Source organism: Salarias fasciatus, chromosome 5, assembly GCF_902148845.1.
Source record: "Salarias fasciatus chromosome 5, fSalaFa1.1, whole genome shotgun sequence".
In the NCBI taxonomy this organism is placed as follows: Eukaryota; Metazoa; Chordata; class Actinopteri; order Blenniiformes; family Blenniidae; genus Salarias; species Salarias fasciatus.
The window spans coordinates 13960534-13979104 of NC_043749.1; the positions used below are offsets into that span (position 1 = coordinate 13960534).

Below are 18571 nucleotides of genomic sequence, written 5' to 3' on the forward strand. Positions count from 1 at the left end.
ATAAGCAAAATAATACCTTACCACTATAGCAAAGGCTGCCAGTAGCAAAACCACGAAGGGCATTGAAACATGGCACATCATGGTCGTTGGAGGGGAGATTTTTTTTTTTTTTTTGTCTGTACACAAAGCATATATTACTACTGGGACATGTGTAGTTTGCTTCTTTTGACGACTTTCTTCAAAATTGGCCTTAGTTCATGTTATTTATGTGTTTTATGGATGTGTGAGATAAAACCACAGATGGATTGTACATGCATAGGCCTGTGTCTGCAATTATTGATTCCAACGTGTAGTCCACCCTTCACGCAGTGTTTTGCGCTCTTCCGTCTCATTTGTGGCTGTTAGTTGAATCAGTCTCTCTGTTAGTGTCTTTTGCTCCTTTGTATTTTTTACTGCACAGAATTACACTTAGGATGATGCAAAAAAAAAAAAAAAAAAAAAAAAAGACACTGTGAGACTGCAACCACACGTTTTGTTCCTGTTGTGCCCGACTGCTAGCAAGAGAGAGCACCTTAATGTGGTCATCGTTTGTTTTGGGAACACAGAACTGAAAAATGTGTTATTCCTTCTTGTTCACTTGTTTTGTTTGTTACTAAGTGTATGTGTTGTGTCCCTATACATCGGTTTATTTGGAGTTCTGTCGGAATGTGAAGGAAGGAGACGCCATTCCTGTTGTAGCCGATATACTGAACTTTGCATAAAAAGATTAAAATGAGCATCACTATAACTGGAAAGACAGCAGAGAAAATCTCACAGATTTTCCATGTTGATCTGCCAGTTCTGTAGGCGTGTGAATATTGTATATGTATAACTGCAGAAGTAGAGTCTATGATGAATAATACACATTTATTGTACAAGGTAAAGATTTAAATAATCTATATTTTTAAGATATTTTCTAAAAGAATAAACTCTTAGATGGACATATTGTGCTAATCTCAGTTTTGCATTTCAGTGTAAGTACTGCATTATTTTGATGGAGTTGCATTAGACAGTATACTGTTGTAGGTACATTTCTATTGTTTGCTACTGTCTCCCTGTAATCGTCCCCCCCCCCCCCCCCCCCTTGTTCTTTTGTGCAATGTGAAGAACCAAAGACTTGTTCTTTCTAATAACTCCTACAGACAGTAGTTAGTACTTTATCTCATAAGTGTAAGCATTCCTTTTCTGAACCACAGATACAGACATATTTCAGGGATTCACATTTGCTAGTTTTCTTGGGACAAACAAGCCAGAGAATGCACCGTCCTCCGAGGAAGACAACTGTTGATGAAAAAAAAAAAAAAAACAAAAGTTGAGAAATGAAGAGGCCTAATTAGATTATTTATCTTGGCAAGTGGTCTGCTTACGCTGAAAGATCCAAAACATTGTGCTGATGTGAGCCAGCATGACGTCTCTCGTAATCTTGAAGACACTTCACAGCTGTACACACTCTGCCACTCAGGCGCAGGAGCAGCAAGGTGCCGCATCCAGCCTGTGGGCCGCTTTAGTTCCACCCAGTATTTCCCATCCTCCTTTTCTCAATGCACCTTTGAGTCTGGGTGTGCATGGTGCTCCCATGCTGTCTCACAGTGATCGTGCAAGCATGGTTTCACAAGATTACTCAGCAACATATCATGCAAGCGAGCTACAAAGCAGACGTTTATTAGTCACGAAAGTTTAGGCCTAAACAATATATGACTATTTACTCTACAATAGTTTGGAATCATAATACAATTTATTAGTTAGATATTTATGTGCCTTTGATTTTAACACCCCCTACCATGCACTCTTAATCTGATGCAGTGCCCCGCTGTATTAAACAAACTGTCCAGGAACTAAACACACTGAAAACTGGGTCATGATCTTGTCAGGCTGATATGTTAGACATCTGCCATCCTCCGGCTAATGTTTTGTTTTTTTTTTTTTTCCGTTGCGGTTACCCTTACACGCTCCAAACATTTACATGAAAAAGACCCAGTCTGCAAAAAACAAACAGGTGCAGACAGTGAACAAACACCGTTTCCATGGTGATGCTTGAGAAGACTGGATGATTCAATTTTGAGGCAAGCAAGTAGCCTAATTTGAAGAGTCCTTAAAGACAAACATATAGCGTATTGCAAACACAGACGGCTTTTCCACTGCATTCTCTCGTTCATCTCAGTGGTTCCCTGCTCATCTGTGACTTCAGTGTGGTGGAGCCTGAATCAGAACTTATGGAAACAGAAAACTGGACCGAAGAACCTTTTAATCGGACTGCCGTGTCACTCTCGTCTTTTTTTTTTTTTCCTCACTCAACCTTTTTTTGGGAAACATTTCAGCAAATAAATGAAGGTGAACACATGCCTGAGACACAGGTGCCACTGCGACGATGGCGTCCGAGCACTTCGGCAGCCCATTCCTGAAGGAAGTGGGTGTGAGATGTGAATGGGACAGGAACAAGTGTAGCGTGAGAGAGACGGCCGTGCAGCAGGACCGTCAGCCTGCTTCCAGATGACGTCTGGCTGTAGCACTCCTTCACCTCATGTTCTGCCTGAGCCCACAGAACTCTCTGACACAGAGACAAGACGATCACTCAAAACAGAGCTTTGACAGCATGTTTTGTTATTTCGTGGTTGGAGAGTAAAACACTCCTGTCGTAACGTTCTGTATTTAAGAAACACGGACAGATTGTGTGCGAGAGAGCGTTTCATTTACAAGTGCTTGAGTCTTTTGTGCAGAATGACAATGCAAAAAAAAAAAAAAAAAAAAAGAAAGTCTGCTGGGTTGAAGCAGCCTTTTGAGGATGTGCTCAAATCTCAGATTCTATAAATATCGTCCTGGGCATGCAGAGGGAGAGTCTAGGCCTGCTGTAGGAAAAGCTCATTTACAACCCTGTGTCATTCAAGTCAGATGAAGAAACTTGACAACAAAAGATTCCGGTGAAAAACGGAGCTGTGAGGGCTTGTGGAGAAACATACAGTCACTGCCGTGTGGGATGTTTGCTTTGCAGCCCTGCCCTCAACTCTGCATGGTAATGGGATAAAAAATGTCAAACTGATGAATGGACACACGACTGTTCATGATGGAGATGTTCAGAACAAAAGAAAAGACCAAATACACCCAAAAACGAGAAGATGGAGGTGTTACACGACGAAAAATGAAGGTTTATTAGCATTCTTCACACAACAGTCTGACATGCAGTAAAGAATAATGAATAATTGAAAATGAGAATTCAACCACAGTGGATGCTCTGATAAACAAGCCATAATGTATTTGAACAAAATCAGCGTCTTTATCTGTGTCAGACGAATGTTATTACAAAAGTCTTTTTTCTTTTTATATTTCTTCCTTGTTTTACAAACTGCACTTTATTCATTTGTCTAAATTAAGTCCTCTGCCGGCCAGTGACAGAAATATAAACACACACACTTGGTTCCAAAGCACAAACTACAAGTTGTTAATTAAAAAAAAAAAAAAATCATTGAGAAAAAATATGCCACGTGAGAGGTTTGAGCCAAATACAGACGCATAATTGAATTTTCTTAATCTTCCCCCTTTTTCAGGGAAATAATCTCTTTGTTCACCTCACACGGATCTGCGATGCTGCCCTTTCTGTATCTGGAGAAATGTTTGTTTTGTAAAGTTTCATACTTTGTACCAGTTGACTTTGTAGAATATTATCTTTGTGTTTTCCTGTGGTTCAACGCATGTAGCGCTATTAAACTTTGACACACTGAACTTGTAAATAGCATCTAAAAAGCTATATGATAATGTCTGGGATGAGCAGTTTTGAAGCATTCTTCCTTTTACTGACTGATGCTTAATAAAATACAATAATCCAGAGTTTGTGCTGCAAGTCTTACTGTATTATCTGATTTTTTAAATACCTGCACAGTTATGTATCACATTTAACCAAGGCAATCAGACAGTACAAAGACCCATGTGCTTGCAAAAGAACAAACCGTATTTATACAATAGCGCCTCCTGGTGTTGTGTATTTATACTTCATGCATAATTCTGCTTAGAATGCTCAAACAAGACTGAAACGTGTGGCTGTATATCAAAATGCTTCCACAACAACAAATTAAGAACAGTTACATGTTGGTTGTGTTTATTCCTGTCTACCGTTGGAATGCTTTTGCAATGTTTTAAATAATCTAAATAGTTATATTCATAAAAAAATTAGAAAGTATGTTGAGAACACTTGTTCTCCCTTTAAGTTTCCCCTATTCCATGTCCAGACTGCACCTTAGTGTTCAAAGTTTAGATGTTCTCCTTGTGCTTACACTGTTTTTTTTTTCTCTTGGAATTCTGGTTTCAAGGTGAATTGATGACCCCATCTTGCCTGCAGACACATAGGTGTGTGGTGGTGTCGTTTGCCTTGTGATGGACTGATGACCTCTCAGGTCACAATGTCCGATGTGTCTGCGTCGTACTCTTCTGGCTTATAAAAGCTGACTAATTTGTTATGTATGAAATCTCAACCATTCTACAGATTGCTAATGTTCCCACCGCATGACGTCCTGCTATATCATAACCCTGAGTTTAGAGCAGGATTACATCAGTCTATACCAGTCACAACTTCTGGCTTTCTTCCCCCAAGACATAGTTTCCACCATATATATGACAAATCCTCAGAAAGGACAGGAAAGACCTGGAAGAGTAAAGTTTCAGTTATTGAAATGAATATGAAAATAACTCTCAAAAGAAAAACTGCGATTGTCCAAAAATCTGAGTTCAAAAACAATAAATTCAGCATATCAGGGATTTGTGCACACGGGCTAAGCAGTTTATCACCTTAACAGAGTTGTATAATCCCTCTCACATCATGGATCAGGAATAACTTTCAATTATACATGAAAGGATTTCTACATAATAGGCGACTAGTCATGGATAAAAAATTAAAAATGCCATGGTAGCAGTTTAGTGCCGTAACTTAATGATAGCAAATGAGATGGATACTGCAGAAAAATCATTTAAAGAAAATTAACTGGATGACAAACGCTTTTTAACACAGTTAGGTGCATTATGACCTCTGACTGTGTTCTTTTAAGTGAAAATATCCAACAATAACTTATCCTGATGCTATGAATCAACACAGTTGAATGCCTATATCACATCAACACAAAGTTATCAAAATATTAAAAGTATGAAATTCATTTTGGGAATTAATTTCATGATTGAATGTGACAATAATTTCAACTGAAACCTCTGCTCATTGACCAACGCATTTCCCTCAACCCCTACATATACCCATCACAGCTTTGTCAATGTATTTTAAATGCAAGAAGCAACAATGGAAGTCTTGCAAAGTAGGAGATCTTAAATGAATCACAAACAATTGAAAAATATTCTACAGCTTTCAAAAGAAATATCTTAATTTTAGAATCATGCACACAGGAGATAATCTCTGTGGTCTCTGTTTTCACTGGTTTAAATGAATATTAATGGACAAGCTGATGATGGTGTTGCTTGAGAAATATGCTGAAGCCCAGACACATACGGTCACTTGAGTTGCTTTGTTTGGGATCAAACTGCTGGAAAAAGGCATGTGACTGTTCAGAAATAAGTGGTGGGCTCGTGGTAAGAAGGCAGGAGAGATTCTGTAATGTAAGAGCATCAACAGACAACTATCGAATATAAAAAATAAAAGAAAGTGAAGTGATATAACATCAAGATTTATCTTACATGGTATTGTCTTCACCGCATGTTCTTGATAATGTTCATAGTAAACACATGTGCGGGTTTAACGTTGTTATGTACAGTGGCTTTGGCTGTTATCCTAATCCCTGCCTCAGGCCCGCAGCCACTGTTTACAGCCGAGTTCTGAAAGTGCACGAGTTAGTCAGTCAGCTCCTCGGTCATCAGACAAAAAGCCTCTCTATTGGTGGCCGCCATCAGTCGGTGCACCTAATCCGGCGCACGCACGTTATATAAAATGGACATCCAGTCTCCCGTCACGGGGACGCAGCTCCTCCACAGCTCGGCGGTCTGCTCGCGGGGCCCCTGAACGTCTCCCGGACGCAGAAGGACGCGGGACCCCGGACCCGCGGCATCATGATCGTCCTCGTGGACCTGCTGCTGATGCTCATCGACCTGACCTGCTCCATCCTGAGCGCCGTGGTGCAGACCTTCCTGCGGCCGCGGCTCAAGAGCGTGGACGGGGAGCTGTGTCTGATCACCGGGGCCGGGGGCGCGCTGGGCCGCCTCTTCGCCCTGGAGTTCGCCAAAGAGGGCGCGCACCTGGTGCTGTGGGACTGCAACGCGGCCGCCAACGAGCGGACCGCCGAGCTGGCGCGAGAGCTGGGCGTCCAGGTGCGCGCGTACACGGTGGACCTGTCCAAGCGCCAGAGCATCTACGAGGCGGCGGAGCGCGTGAGGGCGGAGGTGGGGTGCGTGTCCATACTGGTGAACAACGCGGGCGTGGTGGCCGGGCGGAGGCTGCTGGACTGTCCCGACGAGCTTTTGGAGCGGACCCTGCTGGTCAACTGTCACGCACTCTTTTGGGTAAGCCTGCGCGTCTTTTACGCACACACACACACACACACACACACACACACAGCGCGCGCGCAGCTCCGCTCTCTGGACTCACGCTGTCTGACAGTGTGACAAGCGTTATGTAACAGCTGCTCACTGTCCGCCCCGCGGGCCCGGGTCACTCAGATTGTGCACCGATGTGTGAAGGAATGAGGGGCAGAATGCCTCGCGACTTTAGATCACACGTGTGCGCGTCAGTGCGAGGCTCCAGGTGAGGGGGACGGAAACCTCACATCCTCTCTTCCCCGAGAATTAGAGGAGCACACGCGAACGTGTGGTCCTGCTTGTGATCCTCTTAAGGTCCCATGCTCATAAATTAAAAGGCTAAGCTCATTAGCGCCAAAACACAAAGGCTGCGCTGCTCTGCGACTTTCTAAAACCCACCAAGTGCTGCTGATCTGATCCAGGAGACTTTTGTTGGAGCGCAGCTTGGGCCTTTCTGCATGCATGTGAGATTCATTAGTGAGTGGAATTGCCTACAGGTGTCTGTGCTGTGTCGCCCTGATGGACTGATATCCTGCCTTCACTGTTAAGGATCATCTCCAGTTGCCCTATGACCTTGAATTGGATGAAAGTTCAATGAATGTCCTAATTGTGTGTTTTAGTGCGCTATTCAACAAAATCCTGAATATTGTAAGTGGTGCAAAACAAAAAACAAGATTCAGAACATTATGTGATAATTGCCAGAGCTGATAACATTTCTTCTCCTGAAAATGACAGTGAGGCTCTCAAACATCTTGAGGTAAACACCTACTTCAACAAATTATTTTCAGGTTTGTGTTTTAATGTCTATTATTGATTCACTGGAGCAGCTTCGTGTAATGGTTGATCTCACTGAGGTGCAGATTTATGAACACGTGACATGGAGCGCTGTGCCATTAAAGAGATTTCTGTTTCTGTATTGAAGCAACTGAGTGTCATCTGCCATTTGATAAAGCAGTTTAGATGTCTTATCAATATCGTTGTTAATTTTATACACTTAAAAAAATCAAAGTAGTTCCATTTAAGCTTACTTCCGCATTATTTTTACATGTTTTTAATCATCTTCATGTACTTTATGCTTGCAATTTACTGGATACACTAAAAGGAAAAATCTGTTTCATCATAACTAATAGGGTTAAATCGGTCTATTGATACTGCACTGTTGTTAGAACTTAAGGAGTAACAATGAATTATTTACAAATACTTGGATATACTATTGCAGTATTTGTACATTTTGAACTTCCACTCATTGTCTTTACTTCATAATGAACCCTCCTAACAGATGACAAAAGCCTTCCTGCCCCAGATGAAAGCCCAGAACCATGGTCACATCGTAACTGTTGCCAGCGCTCTTGGACTGTTCAGCACAGCCTGTGTGGAGGTAAAACAAAACGAACCCCAGCAGTGCTTCATTCACCACGTAACGCTAACTGACCCGCCACTGTTTCCATGCTCACCCTGCAGGATTACTGCGCCAGTAAGTTTGGAGCCGTCGGCTTCCACGAGTCTCTGACCCACGAGCTGCTGGCAGAAGACCTGGACGGCATCAAAACCACGTTGGTGTGTCCGTACATCGTGGACACGGGGATGTTTGCAGGCTGTGAAATCAGGTGAGATGCTGTGAATGTGGACTTGTCTGAACGGAAAACCTGAAAGTTTTAATCACCACCTTTCACCCTTCACCAGGAAGGAGCTGCGGAGCCTCATCCCGCCTCTGGAGCCGCTCTACACCGTGCAGCAGTCCATGAAAGCCATCCTGGCAGAGCAGCAGATGATCTGCATCCCTCGCCTTATGTACATTCCCTTCCTCACAAGAGCGTGAGTAACACTCATCGAAACATCCTCACTCATTCCCTCAGTGCTCGATTCACGCTTTCTCCTTCTCCGTTTCTAGGTTGTTACCTTGGGAGGCAAACGTTGCAACTTACCGCTTCATGGGAGGAGACAAGTGCATGCTGCCTTTCATCAAGAACATCGAACTGAAGACCTCCAATGGTCACATCAAATCCTTCTGAAGCACTGTGGACACTGTCTGGTTAAATGATGGATCACCAAGGCCAGTATTGTATATAATAAAAATAAACTGACTTGTGTGCCATGTCTCCGCGGGTCTCTCACCATCATGGTTAAGTCTGAAACGTGTTTGATTAGGGAGGAATCCAACTACACGTCTCAGCTGAAGTCAAGAAACTAAATAATTTTGATGAGAAAAATGAGCGTAACATATGGCAAGTGCCGCTTTTTATTCACTTTAATCAACAGTGCGAAAACAGGCTAATCTAGAGGAAACATGCAACAAAACCGATCAAGCACAGATAACAGCTTCATCTGTAAATGAAATCCAAACATACAAAAAGCCTGCTAAAGAAAGCCCTCCTGCTCGACTCAGATGTACGGCGATCCAGAATCAGTTTTCCTCGTCTCTGCTTCTGATTTCATTTAACAACCGCGTCACAGCACAGTATTCCATTGTGTTTCAGCCCCGGTCACACAGTAAACATACGGCCCAAACAATGAAGAGAAACTCAACTGTTAACTTTTGGTCATTTCTTTAAAAATCTTTTGTTTTTCTTTTTTTTAAAAAAAGAACACTTTCAGAGAATACACCATAATTTCAAGCAAAATGATTATTCCTCTGGTCAGGTCGTATGAACGGTTAAGTCGAACTGAGTCTGTGGCGCCGCGAGTTCAGCCGCTCCGATGCCTCTCCGGGGTCACGGCGGCCGAGGCAGCGGCGTCGCTCCGCTCCGGAATCCCGTGAGCGTCCGTCTCAAACCAGCTGCACGGAGGCCGCCTGTAAGTATCCCTGTAGGTACTGCAGGGCTTCTGCGTTCAGACTGGTGCTCAGCATGGAGGGAACCTGGATTTAAAACACAAATATGTGCTTCAATGTGCATTTCTATTGAGCAATTTGCAGATTTTAATTTTTTTAATTGTGTGCTCAATCACAGCACAATGAAAAAGCGCAGGGGACAAAAAGGCAGGACGCACCCTCCCGGGGCAGGCAGTGGAGAGCTTGTGCAGGGACTGGGCCAGCAGGATTCTGGGATTGCTGACGGCGTCTCCGATTGGGTCGTGCTCCTTCTTCCCTGCGAAGGCCAGCTGCGAGAACGCCGTCTGGTAACCGGGCGTGTCTTCAATGTCGATGAAGTGCTCGTCGTCCGGGATGCTGTCGTCTTCTGGCAACTCGAACAGACCGATGAGGGCCTGGAGCAGCGGGGTCCTGAAACGGACGCACACCTTTAATAAGAACAAACTCAACAACCCAGAGCACTAAGCTCTGATGACACACATTCATGGATGACACTTAATGCTCGTGGTAAAGTCTGATTTCTCACCAGAGTTTGGTGTACTCGGTGTCCATCATGGAAGGACACTCAGTCAGGATCTTGGTGATGCCGACAGCGCAGATCTTCTTCTCTACAGCGCCAGACACCTTCTGAATCTCAGGAATTACTATTTTCTCTAACACCATGCCAAACATTCTGAAAGACAAAACATCAAAGAAAGTCATGCATTTTGTCACAATTGTCATATACAAAAAAAAAAAAACCCGCATACATACTAGAGACAATCAAAAAGAAAAAGCCATAAAATACTTCAGGGCATATCGACTAATGTGCACATAGTGAATTTGCTAACGAAAAAAAGTTGCATTTTACTGAATGAACTAAATTTGGTCAGTCATAACAATGAGAAAATCAAATGATGCCAATTTTTTTTTACAATTTGAGGAAAAATTCTACAAGATCTGAACTTTACAGCTGTACTCGGCACTAAAAGAAGCCCAGCAGTCTACCGTCTGTCAAGGTGTGGCGGTTCCCTCTGAAAATACGTACTTGGGCTGAATGCTGTCGAAGATTTCCTGCAGTGCGATCGCTCCATACTTGACACAATACAAACTGATGAAAACCAAGAAACCTGAGAGAAAGACGTTAAAAAACACTTGTCACTGACTTATCGGAAGGTTTTAACTGATGATAAACCCGGTAACATTCTGCACTATGCTGGAAAAATTCTCACCAAAATCAAGCAGAGATAACACTTTATTAGATTAACGTCTCAGAACAGGAATGTTACTAAAGAGAAGTAATACTGACTCTTGATGAATTTAGTGGTTTTGGAGTTTTGTAGTCTCTGGAAGAGCAAAACGAAGATCTGTTTCCTGTACTGAGTGATTGATTCTCTGGAAACAGAAAAAGAAACACGTTATGAACGGTCACACTATTACAACTTGGAGCAGGTTTTCATGAAATGTTGAATAAAGAGAGGTACAAATGGACTCACGGAGGCATGTGCTCTACGATGCTGTTGATAAGGTAAAAGCCTTGGTGGTCATTGGCTTTGGAGGCAATAAGCTTCTGGAAAACTCCCAGCAGGCCAGGCTGAGAAGGAAACAGGAGCGCGGTAAGATCCAAACATGAACAGATCACATAGAAAGCTGTAATAGTCCTTCCTGGTCTAAACAATACGTACGATCTTATCTTCAGCGGACGCTGCGATGGTGGCGCCTCCTTTCTCCAGGTAAGCCTGCAGCAGGCGCACCAGAGGGGGGATGTTCCCAGTCCTCTCCCAAAGCACCGGCTGCAGCAGGTGAGGGAATAACGCCATGTAGGACGAGGGGATCGAGTTGGAGTGGATCTCCAGGAGGAGAGACATCACTTGGAAGACGTACGGTAGAAACTCTGCAGCAGGAAGACGAATGAAGAATAAGTTGAGCTGTTTTCCCGTCAGTCCTGGTCTCTGTCTGTTTCATCACTTGTCAACACACCCTGCACGTCGTTCTGCAGGATCTCGGTGAAGACGGGGAAGAGTGCCTCCTCGAAGCTGCCGACGGTGGCGGGGTTGGCCTTGCAGGTGATGCGGACTGACAGGCACAGGGACTCAAACAGGTAGTGGTTGAAGTGAGGCTTGCTGGGATTCTGAAAGGCAGGTTTGAAATTGAATTAATCTATTGGAAAACCTAGCAAATGTACCCATATCTATGAACAATAAACGGCATGTTACCTTGCTGACTAGAAGAAGTTTATGAGTGAGCTGACCAATCAGAGTGGGAATGTAGGGAACAATGGCCTCCTGCAGCAGGGAGAAGCTGCGCATGATGGCTTCAGACATGAAGAAAGGAAAACAAATTAAAAAAAAAGGCATGAGGAGTGTTTAAAATAACTGAAGCCGGCGTGTCACTTTTAGATGACAGTGAAGTCTGGCTCACCTTTCATTATGTATTCATTCTCTGCAGAGCCAGGGAGGGCCAGAGATTTGAACAAGTTGTTGAGCAGCAGTTCAGTAAAAGGTGCCATTTCTGCAGAGCTGATGCTGGAAGCAGGAGAAGATGGTCAGAACTGCGCGCTGTAGATCTAGAATAGAATAAAACTGCATGCATGCATGTTTAAGCTCTTGAAAGATAAAGAGACTGGGGCTTGTGAATCCTCACAGCGTAGTGTTGTTGGGGCCTCTCATGGTGAACAGCCGCTCCAGAGCGTGCGCTGCGTAAGTGTGCTCCACGGTGCTCTCAGCCTGCAGGTGAGTGATCAGCAGAGGAACTGCCTGCAGCAGCTGCTCTTTTGGAAGCTGTGAGGGAAAACAGACGGGAAAAACCTCAGCGACTCCCTTCTTCCTTTGAGATTTTAAAAAGCAAAGCGCTCAGACTCACCTGACTTCTGAAGATCATGACGTACTTGATGGCGTCTGCTTTCAGCACGGGGAACTCGTTAACTGCAACGAGAATATTCACACTGTTTCACTCTGGTATGTTTCAATACTGTTCATTTGCAAGTTACACAACTGTGGTTAAGACCTGAACTCCTCATCCTGCGATTATTAACATAACAGAACTTACGGAAATGGAATTGAAACTGCCAATGCTGCTGAAACACAGATTCCATAACTCATCAGATGTCATGAGGATGCAGGTGTGTGGTTACCGTTTGGGGATTTTAGGTCTGGAAGAATGTGGTTCACAAAGAAATCTGTGAGATTCACCAATTCGTTGGCTTGTGTTATTCCATGCTGTTGAAGGAAAACAAGAAACACAGATGAGCAACTAAACTAATGGCTCCACTGACACCAACTGCACTCCACAGGTACTTAGGTTTATTCCCACAGCCCAAAAACTGCATTGCCTGTATGCGTAAGTCTATTTTTCCTACGATTTAACATGTCTAAATGCTGGTCTCCAACGGTTCTTTGCTGCGGTGTGTGTTGCGAGGTAAAGTGTGTTTGGTAGAGACGTCCTTGGTTTAGTATTTATTGGATATTCCATAACACTAATAAAAACAAAGATTGACGAGGTTTACCTTCTGTGTCTGGGCTTTGGATGCCAGTGATGTGACCAGATAGATGGCAGCGTCTTTGTGTTTCCAGTTCCCCCCGGGGTTTTTGGCATACTCTCCCAGCATGGAGTTGACATAGCCGGAGAAGATTGCTGTGACGGGTCCCTCGAAGAATTTACAAAGACCCCGCACCAAGTCGCACGCTGCCCTGCGACGAGTGTCGATGTCTGGCCGGACGGAGGAGAAACAAATGTCTTTATGCAAGCTAAACGACAGAGAAGCCTTTAAGCTGTTCCTTATCTTTTAGGGAAAAATGTCAAACTAGTTTGTCAACTCACAGAATAAGAGGAAAAAAATGACAGCTGACTTCATAAAAATATTTAGAGTGAGAGAAACAAGAGTCCTCACCAGATCCCTCGAGGTCTCGTCGGATGTATTCCTCAGAGTTATCTTCAAAAGCCTCCTCGTCGGCACCTAACCATCAGCATGAGATCTGGTCAGCGTCACTCACACATTATAAAATGCATCAACGACACGAGGTCTGTTATTGATCACATGTCAACCAGTGATCCAACCACGTACTTCTGAACTCCATGTTGGGCACAATGACCTTCTCACAAATGCTGGTGAGTGTGTTCTGGTCCTCGAACAGATGCTTGTAGTGTGGCCGTTCACACACCGACGCCAAGAACTGGATGGCATTGCTAACGAGCTGCAGCAGAGAAAAGGTGCATTGTTGGTACGGGCAGCGGCGACTCCCGAATAACACAGCCTCAGTCGGAGCTCTCACCAGGTCATATTTGACTCCCTGGCCAGTGGAAACTAAAAGGTTCCAGATAGCAGTGACAAAGCGCGGCAGGTAGGGCTGGAATTCTTCGTCATACTTCTGAGCATAAAGAGCAGCGTTGTCACAGATCTGAGACTTCAGCAGCTCCAGCAGGCCCGCTTCCTCTTCATCCTGGAGGGGTGTGAATAACAGACACACAGGGTAAGGAAAAAAAAAGCTTTACCACATGTTGTGAACAAATAAATACAGCTTAAAAATTTGATTTATTAGAAAAACTCACATCTGTTTGTAAAAGCTTGTTATCCAAAGTCAGAAGGCCGTGGAAATTGGTCATCCAGGTTTCCATGTTGTCTTCAAAAAACTCTGGAAGATCCTAACAAATAATGAAGAGTTTATAACATGTGAGAATTACAGCAATTTATTTAAATACAAGATGGAAAAGATTCTCTCAGAACTACAGAAATACAACCCAATAGGTCCAGGTTTGTCAGTGTGTGAAGAGAGAGGTCACATAGCTTGTGAGAGCTTTAAAAGGTTTTATAGAAAGAGATGAATCTTTAAAGCTAGGGTCGACGATCTTGGAAAACTAGCATGCAGCACGAATGTAGCATCTCCCCAAGGCTCCGCCCAGCTCCCACCCCATTGGAGGAGCTCCCGTTGGGAGTGAACGCACTGGACGCGGAAGTGCCGCGCGCGCGCACGGAGTTTGTGATCGCCTCCAATGTTATTAACCTTTCTGACTGCCCGCACACAACGCGCATAGGAGCGCAGCGTGCCCGCTCCGCTTCCTTCTATTTTTCAAGCGAGCCGCGAGCGCCGAGAGCTCCTTGGCAACGCGCGCGCGCTCTGAACCAGGGTCAGTGCACGCCATTGAAATGAACACGCAGGGGGCTGGTAGAACGGCGAAGGGATTTGATTGGTTCCTTAAGAGCGGTCCGCGCAATACGATTGGTCGGAGTTTTTACACTCCTGTGGCCGCTACAGTGGTCAAATTTTTTCCGCACTTTTTTCCGTCCACATAATGTATTGACTTCTCCCAGGGGGCAAGGAGCATTTCACTCAGTATGACAAAAAATGCTTTTGGACAACATCGTCTACCCTAACTTTAAATAAGGGTTGTCCAGCACATATAATCTAGTTTGATCTTACACAGAGCTGGAGCAGGAAAAAAAAAAAAAAAAGAAAAACCAGATTAACTAGTTTTAGTACAAAGAAATACTAAAATATAAGCACATTCTGAAAATGTTCACATTCACTTATATTTAAACTTTTGAATGCACCGTGCACGGATTTCATGCTTGTGACATTTCTTCAGTCATAAGGCAGTTTTAACTGCTGCATGACTCCTTCAGTTGTTGTAACATGTTCAGTTCTTGGTCTCAGTCTTATCCTTTGTTCCACTGGCTGTGCTGTTACTTATATTGACCAACTGCAGAGATGTGATTTCACAGTTTACACTCTGTGTCCGGTTATTTGCAACCGCACTGGAGTCTTAGGCCTATTTTGGCCTTCAAATCTTGAATATTGTTGATATAGATTAAATTAGGTTGTTTTTTTGTTTTGATGATTCCAATAGCTATGAAAGAAATAGATTGCTTTCAAAAAAAAAAAAAAGGGTTTGCATGAGTTTAAATGAACTGAACTGACCTGAAAGTTGAGACTGTAGAAAAGCTTTGAGATGAGCGTGAGGGATGAGAAGAGGACCTTCAATGCATTGACATCTGTGGCATGAGTCTGACACAACTCAATGGTGGCCTGCAAAAGAGAAACAACAAAACACACCATCTTAAACTCGTCAAACATTTTGATAAGAAGACTTTTTTTTTTGGTTCTTTCTGCTATATTTTTTGATAGCTTCCCAGCACAGCATTACAGACCTTGAACAGCTCCGTCAATGGGAGGGCGAATGTGTCCAGCACCAGCTTTATCTCAGACCAGAGCTCGTTTGACTTGAACTCATGTCGGTATCTGAACAAAACGAAGCAGGAAAATTACATTTGGAATAACTGTGTATTTTTATTTTTTTTTGAAACACTAAACCATCCAGACACAAGCGCTACCTCTTGAAGAGGGAGTGTGCAGTGCGAAGGACGCCGTTGATGATGTGGAAGTCGCCGCTCCTGAAGCGAGTCACCATCTCCGTGAGAAGGTCGGGCCATTTCTGAGGGAAGTCTTCCCGGCCTATGATGCTGATCGCGTCACTCAACTGCAGCAGGAGGAAACAAACAAAACAAAAAAAAAAAAAACACACAGCAGGGTCTACATTAGCATCCTGTCCAACACCTTTCAAACAGGCTCATATTGTGCGAGTATATACCTGCTTTTGAATCTGCTCTGGACTGCTCAGCATCAAATTTACAATGTTTGCCTTAATGGCTGTTCGATCTGGATCTGAGATTTTGTTCGGTTCGTCTTCCACCTTGGAAAGAAAACAAGCCAGGGCATTAGGATTAATAAGGGCAACACAGAAATGAGATACAACACATGACTTTACATACATGACAAACTCTTAACTATCAGTAAGAAGAGCTTCCCCACACTGACTCAGACACTCACACTGCACTGTATTGTACAAGTATGTATTAGAAAATCTAGCATCCATAAAAAAATAACTGAAATTATAGTCCTGAATGTTTCCTCTGCTAGATACTGAGCGACTTTAAAAATAACACTGCCAGGTGTACTTTATGTGAATGAGCTCGAGCAAAGAGCTTTCAGTTCAAATATTCAACAATCTCTGTGGCAAACCACTGCAGAAATAAACTGACTTTACATATCAATCGCTATGCAGAACAAAGCTTTTATGAATCCAATGTTGGACAAGGACTTACTATTCGCCAGTTTCTCTTGATGTAGTTTTTGAAGGTAACAGCAGCACAGACACGAATCACGTTGTCTTGAGATTTTTCCAGCAGTGTCAGAAGTAGTAAAGGGTAGTTCTGATTTCCCTCCACAGACACAAGAAACTTCTCAGCTGAGGGTGAATTAAAAACAAAAGGTATTATGTCAAATTGCAATGATATTTTAAAGTTGAACTATGATGGGTTACTGAAGCCATGCTGTTGACATTTACCTGGCCGCCTGACAGTTGGATCTGGGTCCAGGGTTTTCCTGAGGACCTCGGTGAGGGTTTGTAGGTTCCCGTCATTCAGCTCCATGTTAGCAGCTGAAGACAAATAAGACATTTGAATGAATAAATAACTGAAAATCAAAGCGCGCCACACACAGGATGACGTTATATTATAAACACACGGTTCAGTAAAACCATAAAATAGTTATCCCGCGTTTACTGCTTTCCGCTGTCTCAATGACTCCCAGCTGTAAATAAGACGAGTTTAACTGAGCCAGTTATTAATGCTACATTTACATTTCCTCTGACAGCACGACTCATCCATGAGAGGACTGTAGCATGCTAGCCGCTAACTAGCTAAATCTGCTGGACTGGCTGGTCCGGCATGGCTCAGCTGGCCCCGGTGACTCCAGCCGGGTCTGTTCAGGGGTAATGTCTCAGCTAACATGCTAAAGGTTGCATCGACTTCTGCAAGTTTAAACATCAGCACATGGCGGCCTGAATATGGAAACAAGGGGATCGTATGCATGGCTAAAATTAGACTAGCAAAAAGCGCATCTGTTTCCCCACTGTCTTAAACACCGCAATAAACACACACCGTTAAAGAAGCGTCAGGAGAGACCGGATCCCTGTTCCAGTGAATAGACAGTTCCAGCAGCCGCTAGACAGCTAATGTTAGCGCTAGCCTGCTAATGAGACTGCTAACCACAAACTTAGCTAATAACCCAAACACCGCCCATTTAAACGAATGTTACCGAACTACAGGCACACTGAAACCTTTAATATCACATTATTACACGTACTCGTGAGGTATGGAACCAAACAGCGTACCTTTACAGTGGATTTGGGTTTAAATGGGATGGAGAGCCACAGACTGTGGTGCTGTTGAAGTTCGCCGAGACAGCTTTCAAACGGAACTGCGCGGTCACAGGTCTGCGCGTGCGCACAAGAGTCACTGTGGCCCACAGACACGCCCCCTGCTGAGGCCTCCAGAGGGAGCAGCAGAACTCCGCTCAGCTGATCCCAGAACAGCTGGACTCAGAGCAAATCATTCATAAAACAGAATTGACATTGAATGTGTCCCTGTCATATTTATGTTTCAATGGTTTAGTTGTTTTCAGGAATGTAGCAAATGGGATCAGCTGAGTGGCTGTAGAGGCTCTGAACTGTCACCCAGAACCTCAGTGACCTGAGGGCCATCCTTCTAGAAGAGTGGAACGCAATGCCTCAGCAGACAATAAGTCCATTTTTGAACAGCATGAGATGTTTGTGTTAAGCTGGAATTGATGCTCAAGGGCACGTGGCAACTTAATGAGACATTGACATTTTCTGTTGTGGTATACCCTCCACTGTTGTTCACTTTTGTTTCAATAAATGTTGAGATGTGGAATCAATTCGTACTCACTTTCATGATATAATATCACTGCAACAGCAATATTTTATGATTTCCAGAAATTTCACCCAACGGCCAAATGTCCTTTTTTATGGGCAGTGTGTCATACATTTCCACTGATTGAACACTGCCTCGAAGTGTTTTACAATGTTAAAAACATCCATTGACTCACAAATGGTGGCTGCTGCCACGCAAGGTGCTCAGTGCATCAGTGTCTTGCTCAGGGACACTTTGACATGCTGTGGACAGATGGGCGATCGAACCTGCAATGTTCTGATTGGAGACAACCTGCTGTATCAAACACAGTTCTATTCCAATAATTAATGTGAGTGTATCTGAAAGAGTACAGGCTGGGGCAGTTCAGACACGTCCAGTAATACTTGTGAATATTCAGGCCCTTAAAGGTTTGGATATTATTTTGTGTGTGGATGAAATCAGACTCGTTTGAAAACAGACATGAAGTGAGAACATGCAAACTCTGCATCGAAGGGCCACAAAGCAATACTCAGACTAGAACTGCAGAGCTTTTATAAAACATTGTTACAGTTTGAGTACTCACAAACATCAAACAC

At 43.6% G+C, this 18571-nt stretch overlaps 2 protein-coding genes across 4 annotated transcripts; one reads left to right on the forward strand and one right to left on the reverse strand.

Annotated features, from left to right (window-relative positions):
* Window positions 1-316: 316 nt before the first annotated feature.
* cse1l (CSE1 chromosome segregation 1-like (yeast)) lies at window positions 317-17522 on the reverse strand. 3 transcript variants are annotated; one of them, XM_030091263.1, is made up of 25 exons: window positions 17438-17522; window positions 16610-16702; window positions 16368-16510; window positions 15854-15955; window positions 15597-15742; window positions 15414-15504; window positions 15184-15291; window positions 13817-13909; window positions 13540-13707; window positions 13332-13461; window positions 13158-13223; window positions 12774-12976; window positions 12402-12486; window positions 12131-12192; window positions 11912-12048; window positions 11690-11793; window positions 11485-11582; window positions 11249-11399; window positions 10954-11162; window positions 10765-10862; window positions 10578-10663; window positions 10317-10398; window positions 9816-9962; window positions 9469-9700; window positions 8706-9337 (listed from the first exon to the last, which is right to left on the reverse strand). In XM_030091263.1, the coding sequence occupies exons 2-25, from the start codon at window positions 16692-16694 to the stop codon at window positions 9248-9250; spliced, it is 2916 nt and encodes a 971-aa protein (XP_029947123.1). In that variant the 5' UTR covers window positions 16695-16702; window positions 17438-17522; the 3' UTR covers window positions 8706-9247. The 3 variants fall into 3 exon arrangements, with proteins under 3 accessions (XP_029947125.1, XP_029947123.1, XP_029947124.1); XM_030091264.1 differs by having other exon boundaries at window positions 16610-16713; window positions 17436-17502; XM_030091265.1 differs by lacking the exons at window positions 8706-9337; window positions 9469-9700; window positions 9816-9962; window positions 10317-10398 and adding an exon at window positions 317-327 and having other exon boundaries at window positions 10523-10663.
* LOC115388240 (retinol dehydrogenase 10-B-like) lies at window positions 5718-8526 on the forward strand. The gene is made up of 5 exons (XM_030091268.1): window positions 5718-6465; window positions 7760-7858; window positions 7942-8087; window positions 8164-8295; window positions 8372-8526. The coding sequence occupies exons 1-5, from the start codon at window positions 6016-6018 to the stop codon at window positions 8490-8492; spliced, it is 948 nt and encodes a 315-aa protein (XP_029947128.1). The 5' UTR covers window positions 5718-6015; the 3' UTR covers window positions 8493-8526.
* Window positions 17523-18571: the final 1049 nt, after the last annotated feature.

Coding starts and splice junctions, on each gene's coding strand:
- LOC115388240 (XM_030091268.1), top strand. CDS start 6,016: ATGATCGTCCTCGTGGACCTGCTGCTGATGCTCATCGACCTGACCTGC. Junction 7,859..7,941: donor TCAGCACAGCCTGTGTGGAG/GTAAAACAAAAC, acceptor CTCACCCTGCAG/GATTACTGCGCCAGTAAGTT. Junction 8,296..8,371: donor ATTCCCTTCCTCACAAGAGC/GTGAGTAACACT, acceptor CTCCGTTTCTAG/GTTGTTACCTTGGGAGGCAA.
- cse1l (XM_030091263.1), bottom strand. CDS start 16,694: ATGGAGCTGAATGACGGGAACCTACAAACCCTCACCGAGGTCCTCAGG. Junction 12,487..12,773: donor CCAAAGCCCAGACACAGAAG/GTAAACCTCGTC, acceptor TTCCTTCAACAG/CATGGAATAACACAAGCCAA. Junction 10,399..10,577: donor AACCACTAAATTCATCAAGA/GTCAGTATTACT, acceptor TCTTTCTCTCAG/GTTTCTTGGTTTTCATCAGT.